The 16,427-nt window shown below is 35.7% G+C and overlaps 1 protein-coding gene across 5 annotated transcripts in view; it reads left to right on the top strand.

Annotated features, from left to right (window-relative positions):
• LOC129947342 (protein furry) overlaps window positions 1-16,427 on the top strand; it is a 137,760-nt gene that overhangs the window by 92,323 nt on the left and 29,010 nt on the right. For all 5 annotated transcript variants that reach the window (XM_056057865.1, XM_056057863.1, XM_056057867.1 and 2 more), the window contains 3 exons: window positions 14,330-14,464; window positions 14,635-14,803; window positions 15,084-15,186. In XM_056057865.1, coding sequence (XP_055913840.1) covers window positions 14,330-14,464; window positions 14,635-14,803; window positions 15,084-15,186 — 407 coding nt within the window. The remainder of the gene's footprint in view (window positions 1-14,329; window positions 14,465-14,634; window positions 14,804-15,083; window positions 15,187-16,427) is intronic.

The following is a 16,427-nucleotide window of genomic DNA, read 5'->3' on the forward strand; positions in this document are numbered from 1 at the left end:
ATTATTAATAACCTCGTACATACTAATATTTACATTCATTGTAAAAAAACACTAGCAATGGTAAAACTACAAACAATGTTTCACATTTTATATAAATAAATAAATTGGGTGGCGCAACAGTCCGTTGTGAACCAGGGCCTAGTGACTTACAATTATCAACCTTCCTGTGTGCGAGTACTGTTGTCAGGAATAGAAGGGACCTACAATTTTAGGCCGAATCCGAACGGCTAATTTGAGAAAGCACTTTTTCATGACAAGAATTACTCTTGAAGGAATTGTCAATTTCTAACAAGAGGCAGTACCCGCGAATATTATTTTTTTATATTAAGGCGGCACAGGCAGGGATTGAACCCAAGACCACTTGCAGTCCAACGCACTTTTTTTTTTTTAATTTTTATTAATTCATTCTTAAACCTATCTTAAAGCAAGACAAAAATTCATAAAACTAGCCTAATTATCCATTACTTACAACTAACTTAATGGTCCCATACGGATACTCTAAGTTAAACTATAACACTTAAAACTAATGCCTTTCGGCCCTAAGACCTATTTTACTTCATTTTAATTTTATTTATTTTTGTATTTATTAGAAAATTTGAAAAAAGAAACTAAATATCGATATCCTTTTTTATTTTTACTTACAAACTACTTAAAATTAGGTCCTTAAATAAAACTTAACTAACTTAAACTACCTATTCTACCTATAAACTACTTAAAACTAGAACAACCACAGCAGCAAATCTAACATTTTTGTTCTTCATATTTCGTTGTCTTTTTTTTTTTATTTGTATTTATTTTTTTTTTAATTGTTTTTAATGTTAATTTTTCGTGCCACCATGCCTATTCTACTTAAAATTAAACCCTAAACTATAAAACAAGTATGTAAGCCGGCCAAGGCTTAAAACCCCATCCCGACTACCCACTATCAAGTGCCGATTGAAGCCACCAAAAGTGGTTCTCCTGCTTCACCCTATCAGTTCGGTCCCGTTCGGACACAGCCCTACTGAACCGAAGGAGCTCTGCTCCGCCTTGTGCCATGACGTCCCGATTGTACAGGAGACGCCTATCCACGGTTCTTTGTCTGACGTGGTAGATTAGCGGAACTGCCAATCTATCCTGTATCAGACCGCATTTGTCGAAAAAGAGGAATGCCTCTGGTGGAATGAAGCCGCTCAAGCGTACTCTTTCAAAATACTCTTCGTTCGGATAGAACGCCCCGAAAATTGATTTGTTGGTCGAAGACATAGCTCTTGCAATGTGACCTCGAACGAGTTTAATCACGAAATTGTCAATTCTGTTGATTCGAGTCCCGTTGTATAGGACCTCGTTGGAATAGTAATGCACATAAGAAGATTCGGCTGTTCGATATAAGCCGGTACAGCGTCGTAAACACTGCCGCTCGAACACCCGAAACTTCTCCATCTGGGAAGGGGCAACGTTGAACCACACTGGACAACCATAAACGATCATCGGCCGTATGAGGGCCATGTAGCAAATTACCTTCACTCTAGGGTCAAGCCGACTGCTGAAAAACAGCCGTTTTGTCAGAGCGAAGGCTCCTCTGGCCCTGCTCAGAGCAGCATTTATATGTCTGTCTAAATATAAATACTGATCTAACCAGATACCGAGGTACTTCACTACACTTTTGCTCGCTAATGGCAGCCCGTGAAGATCAACGATAACCATCTTGCGCCAATTCTTGCACGTATCTCTCGTGGCCCTAGCCAACGGAGTCCGGAACAGAATTGTCTCCGACTTCTGGACATTTATTTTCAGTTTCCAGTCGTCGCAGTATCGCTGAATCTTGTCGAAATCACGCTGCAAGAGAAACAGTCCAACGCACTAACCATCATGCCACGGGTACTCACATTTTATATGGTTATTTTAAATTGAGCAGGGCGTAAGTAAATAGTAGAAATGTATTCTGAATTAAATGTATCTGTCTGGTATGGTTCAACGGAATGGTTTGAAACGGACTCTGGTGAAAAACAAGGATGCTTTTTAAGTGCTCTTCTTTTTGCACATTTAATTAATGATATAGAAGCTCATCTACTTGGAGGACTTCACATTGCTGACTTGAAAGTAAATGTTCTTTTATATGCTGATGACCTATGGTAATAATTTCTGATTCTCCTGAATATCTCCAAGTTGATTATTGCGATAAAAAGGGACTTGTAGATATATTAAAAAATCACGTTAATGTCAAACCCAAGACTTCACAAAGTTTGTTATATCTAACCTAGAGGAATATATTTCCAAACCAGCGAATAGTATTATCTACGAAATACAAGATATTTGATGCTGTTATAAAAAGTTCGCTTTGCTATGCTGCCCAAGTATGGGGAATCAACGAAAACTAGGAGATAGAAAAGTTTCACAAATTTTGTATTTGCCCCATAAAGAACCTATGTAACTATGCTTTATATTTGGAAACAGGACTTCTAAAAATATTTACAAACACGCTTAAATTACAAGCAGACTACATTATAAAGGTTTTATCCCATCATGATGACCGACTGACAAAACGAATGTCACTTTATGAGCTAAGAAACGAGGACTGGTGGATGTCGATATGGAAAGCTCTGAGAAACGCGTGGGGAGAAACATCGCTGGATCCACCAAAATCAAATCATACAAAAGAGGTTTTCTACAAAATCGTACAAAGATATGACAATTTTGAAGATGCTCTTATGGAGGAAGCTCGAAAATCACAAAGCAGGATTCTTCATTCACAACTGACCCTGAATCTTATTGCATCAAACTACTTTAACGATTCACTTATTTACAGTCAAATAATATCCTTAATATTTAAAACAAGATGTAAAGTCCTTAGCTTAAACGGGACATCATACAACGGCAGTTTGAATCAGTTTTGCACGCTATGTGGTTTAAAAGCAAAAGAAGATTGCTTCCACTTCATGAGTATATGTCCCGTTTTTAGTGCCTACAGAAATGCAACCTTTGGAAAAAAAAATCGCTGACGCTGCAAGAAACAGTAGAAGTGTTAAACAATTTTGAACGGAAAGCACTCTATTCCTTTCCTTATAGGATGTTAATTATAACCGATTTTTTTTTAAATTTATTTAGTTTTAATTCGTTTATCATTCATACCTAGAAAATTATTAATTTTATTTTGCTAACCGAGCTGACGGCAATGCCATAGCTGCAAATTTCATACAAATTATAAACAATGTACCAAAAGCCAAACGGAACAATAAATGAATAAATTACTTACTATCTTACTAACTTAATTTAATTCAACACACGGCTGGCTCGGACGTAGTCAAAAATCAGTTAATTGTGCCCGTATATCTTGAATAACGCGGAAAATGTCGGCATCCAAGTGGTCAACCCAGACCAGTGTTTTTCAATCTTTTACATAAAATGGACCCTTTAGCACGAAGGCACGTTTTTTTCCGTGCCGGCGAACTTCGGTATCTCGAATTTTGTTTAATTAAAATAATGTGGCAACAGTCTTAAGAGCTTTTCTTTCATACAATTTAACTTTAACATCTCGAACTTTTTTGCTTGAACAAAAGTCTTCAAGGGCGGGATGAAAATGTCATAACTGCTAAAGACAAAATCCATAACTTTACAAACAAAATTGAATTTTGGTCATCGTCTCTTAATCATTCATTTTCCTCGACACAATCTTTTGTTGAAGAAGTCTGATGTGAGATAAATATCAAGGAATTTGTACCTGGTTTGAAAATGGTGTTAGAAAAGTTGAAAGAAGAAATGTCAATGGAAGAGATATCGAAGAATATTGGGCCAAAATGCATCTAAACTCCGTTTTTAAATGCAGCTGTAAATGAGCCAAAATTGGCAATCAAGCTCAAGGAAAGTCTGCAGGATCTATCTGCCGATGGAATGGATGCTGCAAATGGAATTTAAGTCTTTCAATTTAAATACCTTTTGGTTAAAAAGGAAATTAGAATATCCTGGATTAACATTTGAAGTTTTGAAGTCTTTGATTCCATTTTGCCACCTCGTAGCTGTGCGAGTTGACATTTGCATCAATGACCAAAATTAAAAGTAACGAAATTAAATTTGGAAAACTATTTCAATGTAGCAAAAACGGATCCACGTTGGGAGAAATTGATTTCTGGAAACCAAGCGCAACCCAAGCATTAAGAATAACATTTTGTTAATTTGATACAAATGTTTAAGATGGATTATATCTTATAGGTTATTTTTATTTTTTGTTTATTTGACACAAATGATTATTTTCTTTAATTATAATTTTTCTTAATAAACCTTTTTTATTTTTATTGGTTTGTTTAACTGCAATATTTTCTCAACTTTTTGGATTCCTCGTAAGAATCTTCGCGACCCCTCTAAAAAGGTTTCGCGACCCACACGTTGAAAAACACTGGTGTAGACCATTGACTTTACATTTCCTCACAGAAAATAGTCAAGTGGCGTTAAAACGCAAGATCTTGGATGTCAATTTTTGGGTGTGTAACGTAAAACTTTGCAGTTACCAAACATTTCTTCAATAAATCAAATCTGGTACGATATGTGCGACTTGTTAGCCCATATTTTGGAATCACTGCTCCTGCGCATCATGGTAGTTCTATAGGTTGAGTAAAAACTGCCCAAATAACAAGCTATCAAAATGAAAGGCTTTATTGGAAAACCCTATATGAAAACTCTAGAGTGCATATAAAACAAACTAGTTTTGATAATTTATAAGTATGTTTAGTTGTGACAGTGCAACTACATCCCTATAATAAACATGCAACTATATTCATACAACGTTACTAAAAGTTGTTGCATATTAATTTGTTAACATACTATGTATCTATTTCTAGTGAAATTTCATTTGACATTCGAAATCCAAAACACACACCTTTTCACAAAACACAAAAGCATAACAACATTATTTCCATCATCGTCCTTAACCCTCTGTCTATAGACACAACCTAATTCCACAAGTTGCACACCTGCTGGCTGTACATAAAAGTCTTTATAAATTGCACATAATTTGCGTTACAAAAGCGTTTGTTTTCAATGTAACCCTTAATTAAATTCCAACTGATTGTGAGTTCTTTTGTCTATATATGTATGTATTTCAGTACCTATGTACATAGGTAGTCGTACATTCAACTGGTATGTAATTTGTGTTATAATAAAGGGTGTTCGAAACAATAAAACTACGACCTAGAATATAATGAAATAAAAACTGGAAGATTATATAGAACTTTATATATTGTTTTGGCAATTATACATGCCTAACCTATATAAGGTCATTTTTTAGTTATTTGTTATAAGGAAAAGTGTTTAAATGTCAACTAACTACAAATTATCTGTATTTCAATTTTATTTTCTTTAGGCCAAGAAAAAATAATAAAAAGTTTTACTGCACATACACATCGGTAATCAGACCGATTTTAACGTACGGTGTAGCAGTATGGTGGACTGCTTTAGAGAAAGGTATAAACAGGGATAAGTTAAATAAAGTTCAACGTTCAGCCTGCCTTTGTATAAGCGGATCGCTTCGCACGACCCCGTCTGCAGCACTGGACACCTTGCTCTACTTTACACCTCTTGACATATTTAGCAAACAAATAGCTGCAACCTCTGCTATTCGCCTCAATGCTTCGTCGCAGTGGACTAACAAAAACGTTGGCCACTCCGTAAGTCTAAGGTACTTAGAATCAATTCCAAAGCACACAGACTACACCATCCCCCAACTACAATTCGACAGAAACTTCCAGATTTCTATACCTACCAGATCTACCAGGATAGGACATTCTTGGAGGATGAGTCAATCCATTTTTACACAGATGGCTCAAAAACCAAAGAAGGGGTTGGTGGTGGTGTGTACTCTGAACGACTGAAATTAAGTCTCTCATTTCGCCTTCCCAATCATTGTAGCGTGTTCCAGGCGGAACTTTTGGCGATTAAGGAAGTCTTGTCTTGGCTCAAAGAAAACGTGAAATCAACATCTGATATCCGTATTTTCTCCGACAGCCAGGCCGCTATCAAATCTCTGGACTCTGTCTCTACAAACTCTATAACAGTCAATAACTGTCCTTCATCTCTAATGGAGATGTCGCAACAGTTTAATATTCACCTTTGCTGGGTGCCGGGCCATAGAGACATTCCAGGAAACTGTAAGGCAGATGAACTCGCCAGGAACGGTACAGTACAGCCCATCCTACCACGTTTGGCAAGTACTAGCATACCAATCGCTACTTGTAAACTGCTACTAATGCAAGACGCTGTGAGGAGGGCAGGCACCAGGTGGACCAACATCACCACGTGTCAAGCCACAAGAAACATCTGGCCAACATTGGATTTAAAACGTTCAAGGTGCTTGCTCTCTCTAAGTAGATTGCATATAAGCTCGATAATAGGTGTCATAACCGGACACTGTCTAATAGAAAAGCACGCCACGAGACTAGGCGCATTCTCAAATGACTTTTGCAGAAGCTGTATGGACGAGGAAGAGGAAGAAACAGTTCTTCATCTTCTCTGCACATGGCCTGCTCTAGCTGGAAAACGCAAGAATTACCTAGGAGAATTCTTCTTTAACGATCTTAACGATCTAAATCATATCGGTATAATCAGCCTCTCACGTTTCGTAAGGGACTCAAGCTGGTTCCATTGAGCTTAGGAGAAAGCCTCATGTAATGTAAAATGTAATAAGAATCACTCTTGAAACGCATTTCAGAATCTTAAACATATCTTATAATCCAAGTCGTAAATAACATCCTTTACAATAAAAACAATTTTATATAAAAACTACTTAACATTATAGGAAGCCAATTATTATACAATTATTGCTTCTACAACTTCTCCCTTTTTTAAGTTTTGTTAACCTTATATAAATAAATATATACAAATTGTCTTGTTTAACAGTCCAGTTCCTACGACCAGATCCTATAAGAAATCGGACTAATAGGAGCAGAAAAAATAGTGTCCTATAAAACAAAATACACCAACATGTTAAGAAAGGGACACTTTTTTTTCGGTAATAAGCAACGAGATTAAATAAAAAAAGACGATGGGTTTCATCCACTTGCTCATGTATCCTAAGAGTCCGTTCAAAAATGTTTCCTGTATTTTAAAATTTAAATAAAGGGTTTTTCAATAAGGGCGGGTAAATGTTGTGTGTAGATGTCGTGGCGTTTGCTATGTGGCACGTAGCCTCACTAACGCCGCCGCCCCAGCCCAAAATCCATACCAAACCTTTTGAGAATGCATTATAACCTCGTGAACCTCGCGTGGGTTGGTGTCGTCCCACATATAGCAATTTTGCTTGTGACCACACCCATGCATCCAAAAATGCGCCCCAAAACTAAAAATAATTTTTCGGCCGAAATTGAAGTCCTCTTGCTCCCGGTCCCGGCGCAAAATTTGGCAAGTTGAAGTCTAAAAGCCAGAGTCCTTGTGCACGGCGGTGAATAAACTGCCTCGGGTTCTGCTGTACACTTTCACTGACCGCGACGATGTTCTCGGCCGATCTTGAACGTACGGGTGTTGGCTGACTGTTTATTGGACCGGTAGTCTCAAATTTGTCCACCAAACGTTAAAGAGTCGACTGAAGGGCCACTACGTCTACAGTGAAATGAATACAATGCCAGCAACGTTTGCGTTAACAAACTTACTTACTTACTTAAGTCTCCAGCCAGCTCGGTCCCTAACTAGCTGTCTGCAGTTTTGCCCGACAAGTTGGTTGAGGCCCTCTCCCACCTGGGTGCGCCTCCTGAGTCGCGGTCTTCCTCTACTGCGCCATCCCTAGGGATTGGATTCGAAGTCCTTCCGGGCTGGAAGGACTTTAATTCTGCCAACTAGGTCAGTGTCACTGTAAAGCCCGTACAGTTCGTCGTTATATCTTCTCCACCATTCTTCATCTATGAGTACGGGACCAAAAATCACCCGAAGAATTTTTCTCTCGAAGCATCCTAATCTCTCATCATGCTTTGACAGGGTCCAGGCCTCAGCGCCATAAATGAGAACAGGGATGATGAGTGTCTTATAGATGGTGATTTTAGATGCTCGAGAGAGGACTTTACTTCTCAATAGCCTTCTAAGTCCAAAGAAGCAGCGATTTGCAAGAGTTGTTTGATTTCAGCGCTGCTGGTGTCGTTGTCCGTATTAATAGCGGTGCCTAGGTAGACAAAGTCCTTAACTACCTCAAAGTTATAGCTGTCCATGGTGACGTTTTGTCTAAGACGTCGTTGTTCAGTGTCCTTTTTTGATGACAGCATATACTTGGTCTTGCCCGTATTGACCATTAAGCCCATCTTCTTCGCTTCCGTCGCAATGCTCGGGCACACTATGCTGAGATTCCACTCATCGGACATGCTTTCTTCTGACCATATTTTGCAGATGAGTTGGTGTACCAAGTCATCGCCTGCTGCTTTGAATAGTTCGGCAGCGAGGCCGTCAGCTCCAGCAGCTTTGTTTGACTTAAGTTTAGATATAGCTATCTTCACTTCGTCAAGGTCGGGTAGGCGGAATTGTTGATCTGCGTCGCCGTTAACAAACACTCATTTAATAATAAAATTTTAACATTTGAACGTGCTGTTTAATCGTGTGACTTTACATAATAGGTCCGTTCGCGTACTTTCTGCACTAAAATTCGTTAAAAGAGATATAAAGAGTGGGGGTAGAATTCTCTCACCAAAAAAAAACTAGAAAAAAGTAAGCGAAAAAAAAAATTTCCACACAATATTACTGTCTTGTTGCTGTTCTTTGATTTTTGTTTTAAATTTTATAACTGACAGCAAAAGCGAGCAATTTATTTAATTTATTTGAATTTCTATCAAATTTTCCACTTTTCACAAATCAGCCCAAAAAATTTCTTGGGCTGAAACTCGTAGGTTGGGGAAATATTTTACTCTCTCGTTAGCGCTCTCTTTTACAAAAAACTACGAAATTTTTGAGTACTCGAACATGATTTGGTTAAATTTCTTATTTTTTTCGTAAAATTGGACTGTTTTATGAGGGTACGCGAACGGACCTAATGATTTGGCAGAAACTGAAGATTTGACAGATGTCACAAAAACAGAATGGTTGCCACGGGGCGCCAAAATTTACCCGCGCTAATTTTAAAATCCTATACCTACAAAAAAAGTTTGTTTTTTTAAATTTGAGTTTTCAAAAAGTCCTAAATTTTTCAAAATTTGTATTTGCAAATCGTTTAAGCTTTTTTCTTTGAACTAATTTGTGTATACATAATGTTTTGTAATTTGAGTTACCTTCTACGTTTTAAATTTCAGTCAAAAAAGTGACCCATTTTACAGATAATGAATTTGGAAAAAAAGCTTAAGGTTTTTTTTTTAATTAAAAATAAAAACAATGACATTTTTGATCAACAATTATTATTAAGACAGTATAAGAGCTCGTGCAGAACAATTAATTGAAATCGGTGGACTAGTTTTTGAGAAAACTTAAAAACAAAATAACGGTTCTATGCGGGAGCAATACAAACATTTGTTTTTCTTTAATTGAAAGAAGCGAAATTAGAAAAAAAAATAGGGAAAGTTTTAAAAAAATCTATCGGTTCGTTTTTGAAAAAGCTCCATTTTTGACCACAAAATTTGTACTCTTACGCCTAGCGCGAATCGGCTTAAAACCTTAATTTCCAAATTTGAACTCAATTGAACCAATGGTTCGGGCTGTAGGGGCTAGGACAGACAGATAGACCGATGGAATCGGGGTACCCAATTTGTTTGACTTCCCTATCATCGTATAATGTTATGTTTATGTATCTCGAGTTCGAAATTGTTTACGAATGCAAAACTTGCCATATATCCTATATGTCGAAAGTAGCAAGCATTTACATCTATAAACAAAATTAAAAGTCAACTATTGAAAAAAGTTAAAATTAAATCTCTAGACGCCTATTGGCAACACTGCTGCTCAGCCTTAAATCATCAGAAAAAACTAATCAAACCCACAAACGAATAGATACATATATAAAGATAGTAACATCGGTCTACAAGTTTTTGTATCTGGCACACTTTTTTTATGATTATGATAGCCTTAATTAGATTTCGATTTCGTCATCAAAATCATTCTATTGCATCAGGATTTTGAGATATCTCCACTGGTTCTTGAGATATGGACGACGAAAAAAGCTTCCCAAACGTACGAACGTACATACGTACGTACACACGCAGGCACAGACATTTCTCTAAAAATCTTTTATTTAGACTAGAAACGTCGAGATACATATATCAAGATTTTCAATTCGACAAATCGGACCGATTACAATAATTTCCTATGGGAAGTAAAAAATATAAAACAAATGTTGAAAAGGACTTTTTCTGGGCTTAAATCGGCGTTTGATGGAATCGTAATTCAAATAATTTGGTTTACTTCATTTTTTTTTTTAAAAAGTAGTTGTGGAAAGAAAAAAAATCCAAAAATTATAAATTTATATAAATTGCAAAAATTATAAATTATAAAAACTACAAAATTAAATTAAATATAGGCATAATCATTATTTATTTCATAGAGTCGGAATCTAAGAGGCCTTTTGGTTTTGCATTTAAATTCTTTTTAAGGTGGCACGAAGGAGGAAAAATATTATTTTTTCATTTTTGTTTGCCTTTAGCTATATTTACTTATGGTTTTGGACGAAATTTGGACACGAACTGGGAGAAATTCAACTCGGAACATTTTTGGAATTTTTGATTTCTTCAAAAAGGGAGCTACAAAAGGTTTACAAAATTAAAAGACATCGAGATAATTTTTGAAAGTTAGATCATTAAAGTAAATAACAGTTTGTAAGCCAAGTTTTGGTTCCAGTACATGTGCTTTTTCATATTTAATTAAAATGTAGGGTTTAAAAAAAGAGACGTATTTTGCATTTAAAAAAAATCCGGGACAATATCTCTTAAAATATACATTTCACGACTCTTAGTTTTTGGAACAATGGTAAGAACACTTTTTAGAATCTAAAAAAAAATATAAAAAGTTATATTTTCGAAAGAAATTGGGCTTTTAAAACTTTGAAGAGGTCCAAAAATTTGAAACAATGTTCAGAACAACCTGGAACAATTTTTAAAAATTCTATTTTCGAAAAAGGGGGGGTTAAGTCAAAAAAATGTTTGGGTGTTTTTTAAAAAAAAAAAAACTTTGGAATACTGCGGAACAAACCGGAACAACTTTCCAAAATATGAAAATCGAAAAAGGGGGGCTAACTGCACACACTCACGACATACCCCCTTTTTACAAAAAATTAAAGTAAACTAAATTTTTTGAATTTTTTTCTTTCCATAACTAATTTTAAACAAATAATTGTCAACTTATTGCGTACTTAGTTTTAAAAAAATCAAAAAGTGTAGTGCTAACTTGACATCAACCTAGCACTACATACCACTTTAAAAAAGCTACAATTAATTGCATACTCAGTTTTTTAAATTTAGAAAAATGTAGTGCTTACTTGACAGTCGTCCCTGATTGTATTGTGTAGTAAATCACAATACATTTGACTAGTGTCAATCAAAGCCTCTACAATCAATTGACTTGGGTCGTGAGGTTAGAGATTTTAATGTGACCCGGTTGATAAATTTACTCAAAATCTGAACATCTGATCGGACTTTACCGTGTGATAGTGTGTCTTAAAAATATTAGTTTAACAGATTTTGCAAGAGCTCCCGTTCAATTTGTTAGGTTCAGCTTTAATTTCATAAAATTGTATAAATTTCATTGGAAAAAGAAAAACTTAAAACCATTTAATTTGAAGAAACCTTATTATTAAGTACGAAACATCTCACATATTTTCTTTTAATGTATAAAACATCCTTACTCTATCAAAATAAAATAAGTTGCAATTAAAAAACACATGTGAAGTTTTGAAAGATGGCAACCTTATATTATTGCTTTCAGTACTAAATTATCCTTCATGTGGCACACAGTTGTGTTCATAAAAATAGTACTATATCTATTACGTAAGAAGTAAGAAAAATAGGAATAAGTAATACGAAAGTATACAAATAATTTTGGCTTACAATTAGTACTTGGTTGCATAAGCATTGTTTTTTATGATGCTTCGCATCTACGTGGCATCGAGCCCACTAAAACCTGACACCTCTCGATTGGTATTGCGTTCCACGAATCACGCACTGCTTCCCACAATTTTTTTTCGAATTCCTGGGTTTTGCTTTATGAACTGCATTCTTAACATCCCCCACAAAATGTTATAACTTCTTCTGCGCAAACCATGATTTTGCATTTTTCGACGTATGTTTTGGGATATAGTCTTGTTGGTATACCCAAACCAACTGCATTTCCTCTTCAGCATAGGGTAACATTACCTCCTCGATAACTTTCACATACTCGGTTGCATCAATTATACCCCCTATGGGATAAATAGGCCCGACCCTGTAGTATGAAAAGCAAGCCTATATCATAATTTTTCCTCCACCAAGCTTCTCTATTTTTATAGTGTACCGTGGATCGTTTGCTGCATTTTGTGGTCTTCTCAAACATTCTCGACGACCCTTGGATCCAAAAAGGACGACTTTGTTTTCATCGCTACACAGAACATTCCTCCATTTCTCTTTTGCCCAATCTCTATGCGCTTTAACAAACTTCATTCTTTTTGCCACATTCAGGCACGTAGCCAGGGGAGGAGCTAGAAGGGCTCAAGATTTTCTGGTAAGCCTCTTATATGCGAGAAACTTTTTAGTTTAACGCTACCCTTATCAATTTTCCTTCAAAATAAATCTTTAAATTTCGTGTCTGCAATAAATCACACAAAACAAGTCTTAAATTCTCTTAAGAACATAAGAGAAACTACCAGAGACGCTTTTCAATCCGCATCACAACTTGCCAGGGATTTATTTGTCAGAATAACAATTCCAAGGCTTTCTTTGAAACAAACAACGCGCTCTAATCCAGAAACATCATGTCCAGAAGACTATTTTAGAGTTTCTAAACTTAATCCCTGTCTAGATTCTCTCATACAAAATCTTACTGACACATTTATGGTCAACGAGCACGTTTTACTATCGTTTCAAGCTCTGCTTTCCAGGTTTTGCTGCCGCCAATCGAGTAAATGAAATGGAAAATCTAACACTCTACTTCGATAACGCAATATCCTTGTCAGCTGTTAAAGCGGAGTACATACTCTGGTGCGAAAAAATTTCGTCCATGGATCCCTCTTCCGATGTTCTGAAACTGCTAGGTATATGTGACAGGACCTACTTCAGGCGCATAAGCTACTTGCCTACAACTTTGGCCACACTACCAGTTACAACAGCTAGCGTTGAAAGAACCTTTTCAACAGTGAAAAGGATCAAAACAGTATCCCGAAGCGTTATGGGCCATCGAAGACTAAGCGCACTTGCAATGCTGTCTGTTCACTAAGGTATTGATGTGGATCCAGATGAAGTGATCGAAATTATGTCTAAAAAAAAGATAAGGTGTTTATTGCTGTAAAAATCCAAACTATTTATTTAATTAAATAAAAAAAACTACAAACAAAAATAAAACATTTACATTATGTAGTTTTTTTTAATTTTTGTATATAAAATTACTTCTTCGAAATTGAAAAAGCCCCCCACGAACCGAAATCCTGGCTTCGGGACGGGCCACATGCCTTTACGTAAAAAGGGTTCTGTTTTGCTAACTGAATAATTTTTCTTTCACCAGTAGTCATCCTTTTTGGGCCTCGCGTTTTATTTTGCCATTTTAAGGTGTTATTGACCATTTTTGCTGAACAGCCTAGGATGTCTTGAATATTTTGGTAGGTTTTTCCCTCCAAACGCAGTTTTCGAATAAGTTTTCAAATTTGTTTGGTGCAATGTCTTGACCGTCCATTGTTTATTTTTGAGGTAATATTTATTAATTTTCTATATGCTAGTATGTTACAAATACTTAAAACTTTAAATAGGTAATAAAATATTTACTTATCGAAAAATAAAACAAAAACAAATGTTAATTGTTAATGCAACTATTTAATTATACAATCAAAAGCACTGCTATTTTTATGAACACTCTATATCCAGAGAATTTGAAATAATGTGTGTTCACCGTGAAAAGTAGAGTATAACTTCAAGCTAAAAGTCTTAATATGAAAACGAAAGACCGTTAGATGCAAGTAACATGTAACATAATTGACAATCTATGATTGATATTATGAACACATCTGTACATTTTTAACTCCATTTATTAAGTAGGGATCCGAAAATAGAACCAGACTTTTTTATCCATGAAAAAGATCTTTCAATACAGTGACATACAGATTGACGAAAAGTGTAAAGTGACTATTTGTCTAAATTGGGTTGTAATGTTTAATAACTTTTAGTGCCTTTGTTTTTTTTTCAATACAACAATCCAATAATAAAAATAAACTTATTTACAGTTTTCTGACTTGCATCCACGAGACATAGAAGAACTATGGGGTACATTATGTCAGTTTTGGCCCAATAATTTGAAAGTGATCCTTCGATATTTGGTCATTATGTCGGGAATGGCACCTACTGAACTACTTCCTTATGTAAGTATTTTAAAACTATAAATCCTTTTTTTCTTTTTCCAATATAGTCTTTTTCAAATAAAACAATCATTAATAAATATAAACAGAAAAGCTCTGCCGCACACTCACTCTCTCTCTATGAAATTTAATAGTGAATAATCAATTGAATCTCATTAAATAATTGCTTCCAGGCAAAACGAGTAGCACTATATCTTGCCAGGACGTGTGCCGATCGATTGTTAGATGAATTAATGGCTGAACTCCAAACTGTAGAAACCCTTAATTGTCTGATTGAGCGAACGGAAACACCACCATTTTATCGACTAACGAGCATGAGAAAAGCCTCAAGTCATTCAGATGGTAAATTATTATTTTTGATTATTTGTACATTAAGAAAATTTTTAAATCGTCATTAATTTTAAATACCTATAAAACAATTAAAAAAATGTGCTGATTTGTGTAATGGTTAGGGTATGCGTCTTAATTTTATTTTCCATCTATTTTTGTCTATGAATCTATTTAAGAAAAGCAAATGTCCTCGAGGTATTTTTTAAAATGAAAAACACGAAACAAACAATCATAGATGCAACTTTTTGAATAATTAAGTTTTTTTGTTTTGTTTGCTTTTATATATAAAAAGGACAAGCTGCAGGAATTAATGATTCACGAATTCAAGATCTGACTGTGGAAAAAGGAACTATTCACACCAAACGACACAGTGGAGAAGATCCTATTAAGACAGGGTAAGTAAAATAGACTTCCTTCGCAATATTTTTAATCGTAATCCAAAGAACGTTATTGATTTTGATGAATTTATTATGGTCTAGTTAAATAGCTTAGCACTTAATTTAAATTTTAAAGGACACCGTCAACTCATTCATGAATCTTACCACGATAAATCAAAAATCTGGGTAAACACCCCTCAGAATTTAAATTTTCCCTTAAATTGTTGAACCAGGCCGCCATGCAATAGATTTATTTATATTGTATTAAATGCATTGTTCATACGAAAAATCTTTTCAATTTTCAGTCAGTTACATAAAAGAGTGGTAACTGTTACACGTAGTTAAAAAAATAAGAGAGTCCTGTTTCTTTTTCTATGACATAGAGGGCACCTCAGTCCTTAATGCTTTTTGTAAAAAGTCAACTGCTGTCTGTCAAATTTAGTCTTCAATTGAATGGTTTTTCTAAATGAGTGCTGTTTACGCCTCTCGCTTTGAGGCTATTTTCTATGTTTGCATGAAAACGGACCCAAACGCAAACTACTGCTGCACGATATATGGATAAGTCGAAGGAGTTCGTTAGCAAGTGGATAAATCGCTATAAAAAGGTCTGTAACGTTGCCGATTTTCCTGATCGCGGAAGTGCAAGCAAAGTGTCAAAAAAGACGACAAAAATATTTTCGCATTGATCTTCAAAGATCCAACTTTGACTTTACGTGAAGCTGCTGTGAAATTGAAAGCAAACGGTGTTGATATATCTTACGGAACGATTCGCAGACACTTAAAAATAAATTGGGTGGCGCAACAGTCCGTTGTGAACAACTCGCAACCATTCCTGTGTGCGAGTTCTGTTGTCAGGAATGAAAGGGACCTACAATTTTAGGCCGAATCCGAACGGCTAGTTTGAGAAAGCACTTTTTCATGACAAGAATTTCTCTTGAAGGATTTGTCAATTCCTCGCAAGAGGCAGTACCCGCGAAAACTATTATTATTTTTTTTAAATTAAGGTGGCACAGGCAGGGTTTGAACCCAAGACGCCTTGCATGACAGTCCAACGCACTAACCATCATGCCTACGATTCGCAGGCACTTGCTTGCCAATAATCTGAAATATCGCAATACTTTTAAAAACCAATGTTGAGTGCAAAACACGTTGAAAAACGAGTGGAATGGGCGAAAGAAAACTTGGATCGCGATTGGAGCAACGTAATTTTTTCTGATCAAACACGCCTGGACAACCTCCACCAGTAGGTTGCTTCAACA

This window comes from Eupeodes corollae, chromosome 2, assembly GCF_945859685.1.
Source record: "Eupeodes corollae chromosome 2, idEupCoro1.1, whole genome shotgun sequence".
Taxonomy (NCBI): domain Eukaryota; kingdom Metazoa; phylum Arthropoda; class Insecta; order Diptera; family Syrphidae; genus Eupeodes; species Eupeodes corollae.